The 6,000-nt window shown below is 35.1% G+C and overlaps 1 protein-coding gene across 3 annotated transcripts in view; it reads right to left on the reverse strand.

Annotated features, from left to right (window-relative positions):
* AK9 (adenylate kinase 9) overlaps positions 1-6,000 on the reverse strand; it is a 53,456-nt gene that overhangs the window by 23,717 nt on the left and 23,739 nt on the right. For all 3 annotated transcript variants that reach the window (XM_017739659.1, XM_017739660.1, XM_017739658.1), the window contains exons 16-17: positions 5,956-6,000; positions 5,477-5,547 (exon numbers count right to left, since the gene is read on the reverse strand). The exon at positions 5,956-6,000 is cut by the window's right edge and continues 61 nt beyond it. In XM_017739659.1, coding sequence (XP_017595148.1) covers positions 5,477-5,547; positions 5,956-6,000 — 116 coding nt within the window. The remainder of the gene's footprint in view (positions 1-5,476; positions 5,548-5,955) is intronic.

Below are 6,000 nucleotides of genomic sequence, written 5' to 3' on the forward strand. Positions count from 1 at the left end.
TCAAGAAAAATACATGAAAAGACAGCAATGTTTTAAAAATAAATTATATAAAAATGAAAACAACTTTCTTTCTGAGGAGGTGGCCTTCTACCTAATAGTGCTGTTCTTAATTTAATTTACTTGTCACAGCAGTGATAGGAAACAATCTTCCCCAGCCTTAAATCTTGGGCTTTCGTAGGGATTGCCTATATGCCAATCTCTCATATTCTTTTGCTCTGCATCTTCTTTGCTTTTACTGAGCATAGTTACCATAGAGACAAACAATCCTCAAAGGCTTCCTACCCCCACATTCTCTAAATGAATTGTTGGGGAAGGAGAGCCTTTAATATCTTAGTATCTCTGACTTTTTCTTCCCTCAGTCCACATTCAGCAATAAAAAAGATTTAAAAGTCCTTCTTTCCTCCCCATTGAAACACTGCCAAAGCTGACACAGACACATCAGAAGCCAGCATGTCTTCTTCATTAGAGCTTAACTATCAAAATAAACAGAAAGGCAAAATATACGATAACAATGACACTTCCTTGGATTTCAATTTCTTGGAGCTGATCTGTATTTCATTATGAATGTATTTTCAGTTGTCTTTTTGAAACAGACTGTAGTTTGTTTATATAGAATGTTCATTTCTTACTTATAAATATATACTGCCAGATAATCTTCAGCATGTTACAGGGAAATGTACTCAGTAGACAAACTTATATTGTATGTACCGATTTTTTTATTTGGAAAAACAACTTTGAGTTACAGATTAAGTTGATCCTTTCTAATGCATAAAAATGTGTATATTTAACAACTTCCTATCAAATTAAAATGGTTTATATTTGATTTATTTCTGGTTTGTTCTTTAAAATAGTCTAAAACTTCTAGCAGATAAAAGCTAAACTGTATATTTTAAAAACAAAAGCAGACCATGTCCATTAAAGATGAATTGCCTTCAAAGTGTTTTTTGAGAGAAAGCTGTTAAAAGATTTCATGTATCTTTTCATTAGCTCATGGCTCTATTTCATTTACAAGACTGCTACTGGATAGGGTCAATGAGGACATATGGACAGACATTAATGAAAGTAAATTAAGAGGATGTCCTTTTTCTTATTATGTTCAGAAAGTGACAAGAGCTTTCAGAAAGACTGAAAGCTCTAATCATAGGCTTTTGTTCTTTTTTCTTCTGCAAAACATCGCACAGTTGTACTCCACCAATATTCCTTAGTCTTTATTTCTCTGAATGAGAGACTAAAAGAATTTAAGAACTGAAGGTATTTTGGATTTAATTGAGGAACCTGTTCTTAAACTTTCTGTTTCAAATTTTGAAATTTCTCTGCCTAAAGTGCTCGGATTACAGGTATTAAAATGCAATTATCACATCTGACATATGAAGGAAAGCAGAAAGTGGCTTTGAAGATCATGCAGCTGTGCTCAAAGACCGAACAGACGGTGAAGGTAATATCACTAGAGCTTGCTTTGAAGTTTGCAGTACAAGTAATTTGCAATCTCTCATCTGAAGTTCAATAAACTGTCCTTGTCCAAACTCTCTCACTGGAAAGCCTCCAGTTAAAGGTAGGGGAAAGTACAAATCAGGATGCAAATCAGTCAAGAAAAACAAAGGAAATATATGTAGAGGCTGTAGGACTGACCACACATCATCTGCCTTGTAAATGTTATAATTACAATAGATTCCAAAAAGTATTTATCTTCAAAGACTAAATAGGAAATGTACTAACATGAACAGGTTTAATTATTTTTTGCTGTTGTTGTTTCAAATATCTTACTGAATTTAACATGATGATAAAAATAAAAAAGCAAGAACATAGAATAAAAGATATCAAAAATAAAATAAGAGATGGGTGTTGATTCAACCCTCCACCATCTCTAATGAGAAAGGAGATCAATATTAAAGAGTTGGGATTCAATATTAAAGAGTTTATAACTAATACTGATCTTAACAGCTGTGAAGCACAAGCATGAGAGGTGACAGCTGGAACTATCAGCCCAGCTACCGATTTATTTGTGCCAAGAACTTCTACCCAAATAGCAAGAGCAGCAGAAGAGACATCAGTGAAGATGGGGTTGTACAAACACACCAGCTTGAGCTACTCAGGCATAAGCATGTGTGCTCCAGTTGAGTTTGCTGTAGAAAGGAAGTAATCTCTGGCAGAAATGTGGCAGGAAAAGAATATGCCAAGTATTACTTCAGGAAGATTGGAGTGAACCCACAGATCTGCTTGAAGCTGATAACTCTTCTACAACACCTGAAAGATATTCTCATGAATTGATATAGCTGTCTCCTAGTATAAATAAAGTCATACTCATGCAAAGCTTCTGCAAAAATGCTTAAATAAAGTAAGAAACTCCTGGAAAAAACCCCTCCAAGTAATTGTGTCAAAGGACATGAAAAAAATATGTGAGGCTATAATTTTCAGCTAGACATTACAAGCAAGAGTTACCACATAAATTGATTTCTACATCCTTAGCAGACATTTCAGCATTGAACTGAACTTCTTAACTCACTTAAATACATTTGTTAGATTTACATGAAGTCTCCTTCTCCAGTTACTTTTACTCTCATTATGACACGTGTAAGTACCTTGTTCATTACTGGAACCATTTTTGCCTTTTAAACACAGACAATATTATAAACTTGAATATGTTCAGTGCTGAAGCAATCCCAGATTCCACTGAGGTTACAAAAATTGTGATTATTAAAATGTGCATCTGTTTATATAGAATAGAATAGAACAGAACTGTTTCAGTTGGAAGGGACCTACAACGATCATCTACTGCTCATCAACTGTCTGAGCAATTCAGGCCTGATCAAAAGTTAGAGCATTTTATTAATGGCATTTCCTAAATGCTTCTTAAATGCTGACAGGTTTGGGGCACCAATCACCTCTCCATGAATCCTGTTCTGGTGTTTGACCACCTTCTCAGTAAAGAAACACTTCCCAATGTCCAATCTAAGCCTCTCCTGGTGCAACTTTGAGCCATTCCTATAGGATACCATATATGAGAGACCGAAACAGTATGATTTGGGCTCTGGAGTATTTTTCTGAGCTATCATTTTTATATTACAACTGTTATATATTATAAAAACCCAACAGTTCACATGTGAACTGTGAACATTCATTTACATTGTTGTAAAGACATGTCACATGGGAGAAAAGCTGAAGTCAATGTGCTGATGGCACTACATGTGAAATAAAATGATGTCAGGCTCTAAGAGCAGCATGACTGAAGTGTTTTGGTGAGTCAGTATTTGATTATTGAAATAAAATGTAGGTGTAGGAAAACATGATTTTCTTTGAACAAGGACTTAACACATCTTAAGAGAACAAGTGTATACATGACATTATTACTGCTATCATTAATAAATGTTTTGATGTACTCAGATCAAAATTAGTTAGATATTCAAAACTAAGATGAACTTTGTTGTTTGAGACGCAGATGACAAAGTATCTTTGTAGAAGCCTTTATATTTAATATTATAGGATTTGTTCACTTTGGAGAAGAGCTGTGTATTTTATTAGAAACTATAAAAAGTTATAATGTGGATTTTTTAAAAAGCATACATGTAATTTAAAGAACCCTAGAAAGCTAGAGTATTTTTTTCACAGAGTAGGTGAAATGTTACCTCATTAAAAATTAAAAGCATGTTATCTTATTCAGTCTGTCTTTACAACTTAGGCCTTGTTATATAAATGTAAAATAAATGCCAGACTAGGTCATGAATGAAAATGTATGTGACATATACTGGCAGTACAGAATTTAAGCTTGGCCACAGTAATCTTGTACAGAAACCAGTATGTTATGTTTGAAAGAAAGACAGTAATAGCAGGCTAGGCCCTTGATGAGGGAAAAAGCCCACAAAACCGGGAATTAATGCACTTCAATTTTTAATTTCATCTCCAGGCCTTGGGTGATAATTTAGGCTATGAATGGGAAATCTTGAGACTGAATAGTAGAGAAAGAAAATACTCCAAAGTCCCCAACCTAGTTCCTAGCATAGAGACAGATATTTGTGCATGGTAATTCCTCTTGACAGCAGATCCAAATAAGACAGAAACATTCTTTTAAGAAACTAGGCAGTGGTTAAAGAAGGTAAAAGGGAAGTTAAAACCCTGCAGCTTTTTGGACTACTGAGGTTCAAACCACTGAAACCAACTGGGAATAATTCTAAACCTCAATCCAACTCACAGAATGTGAGGTGCAAAAATCCAGCCTATTTGTGACAGCTGGCCTGCTGCCAAAATCTCACTCCTCACGGATTATTCACTTCTGCCCAGGACAATTACATTTTCTCTGCTGGAAACTAAGTATAACACAGTTCTGATGTAACAGTAGGATCTTTACAGGAAACAAGAAAATATGCAGTTCTGTCAATAGAGAAAGCAACAAAGTAAGAACATCTTTACCCAAAATGTTTTATTAATATTGTTATCAGAAGGGAGACCTCATGTAATACACAGAATTCCATTTTTTTTTTTATGGTGTTAGTTTCTGTTGTTAAAGACCAATCTCCATAAGCACAAAAGAGAGGAGCAACAATGACAGATGGGTGAATCTCCCAAAACTTAATCAGACCAAATATAACCTTGACTTGACACCCCTCAGGGCCATTAGAAGATGATGATGAAAGCAGTCTGGGTGTTAAATCTATTGATATGGGTCACCCTGAGAAGCTCTCCCTGGCTGAGGTGTATTACTGCCTAGAGGGCGTGAGATTCATTAGGGGACGCCTAGGGAAAAGCAGTTTGGGATTGTGGGAGATTTATAAGATGAGGAAGCTTTTCTGAGAAGGACCAAAGGCAAGGAGAATGAAGGATCAAAGTGGATTGGAGGGGAACTAGCATGGATAACAGAGTACGAAGAGGATGAAAGGGGAAATGGGAATATATGCTCAGACTCATTGCATGGTCCTGGGGACATGGAGCTGCAGCAGCCTCACCTCTACTGGGCTTGTGGATTCAGCAATTCATGTGTGTTGCTATCAGATTGAGCAACCCCTAATGCATGTTAAGAGAGCCATTCCTGAACTGATTTCCATCCTTTTAATTACTTCAGGCTGAGCTTACTGGAGGAAGACCAGAAAATCAGACAGTTTTGTGATTTTCTCATTAACTGTTGACTAAGTTCCAGCAATGTTTTGTAACTTTTAAAGAGGTACAGATTTTTTGATTAGTAGTTTCAAGATAGTTAACAAACCACTCAGAAAAGTTACTAGAGGAGACAGAGTCCCATCCTTTGGATTTATTGAAAACTGCAACAGTGCTGGCTGATTTAATGAAAACTATCGCTATTCTGTCACATACATGAGGAACGACACACAGAAATGAGTGCCTGAATCAGTGAAGATAGTAACAAAAAGTCATTTTTCTAGATGGTGAATGTAAAAAGGAAATCAAAACTGGAAAATCTGCATAAATACCAAATCACTAAATGATTGAAATCCATAATTAGATAAAATAGAAGTCAAATGATACACACTTTCACCATTCTCCTCAGCAGAAGCTGGAGACTGATCTTCCTCTGATGTCAGTGTTTCTTCCATTTCTCCTCTGTAAATAAAAGTTCATTTATCTTAAGACCTTTATAGATATTACCAAAGAAAGTTGCAGATTTATTAAATGTAATGATGTGGAAATATAATTTGGGTTGTAAAAAATAAAAATAATATATGTTTTATTATCTAAAATGTTATTTTCTTATTGCATTAGAAGGTTGGACTAACAAAAAGCTAATGAAAAAGCATTTAGAAAGAGATTTTTCTGCCACCATATGTACTGATATAAATGTAATATTCCTCAAAGATAACAGATACTGGACTATTTCCTATATATCACAACTAGTCTTAGAGTACTGCTTTAGTTAATTTGTGTGATAAATCCACTGATACCTTTAACACAAAGTGAGGCTAGAATTTTCTTGTGCTCATTTTACACGTTCAGATAATTGGAGTATTTTACCTTGCATCATCTTCTTTCTTTTCTAATGCTTCATCTGTTGGTCTT

Source organism: Corvus brachyrhynchos, unplaced genomic scaffold, assembly GCF_000691975.1.
Source record: "Corvus brachyrhynchos isolate BGI_N302 unplaced genomic scaffold, ASM69197v1 scaffold14, whole genome shotgun sequence".
Taxonomy (NCBI): domain Eukaryota; kingdom Metazoa; phylum Chordata; class Aves; order Passeriformes; family Corvidae; genus Corvus; species Corvus brachyrhynchos.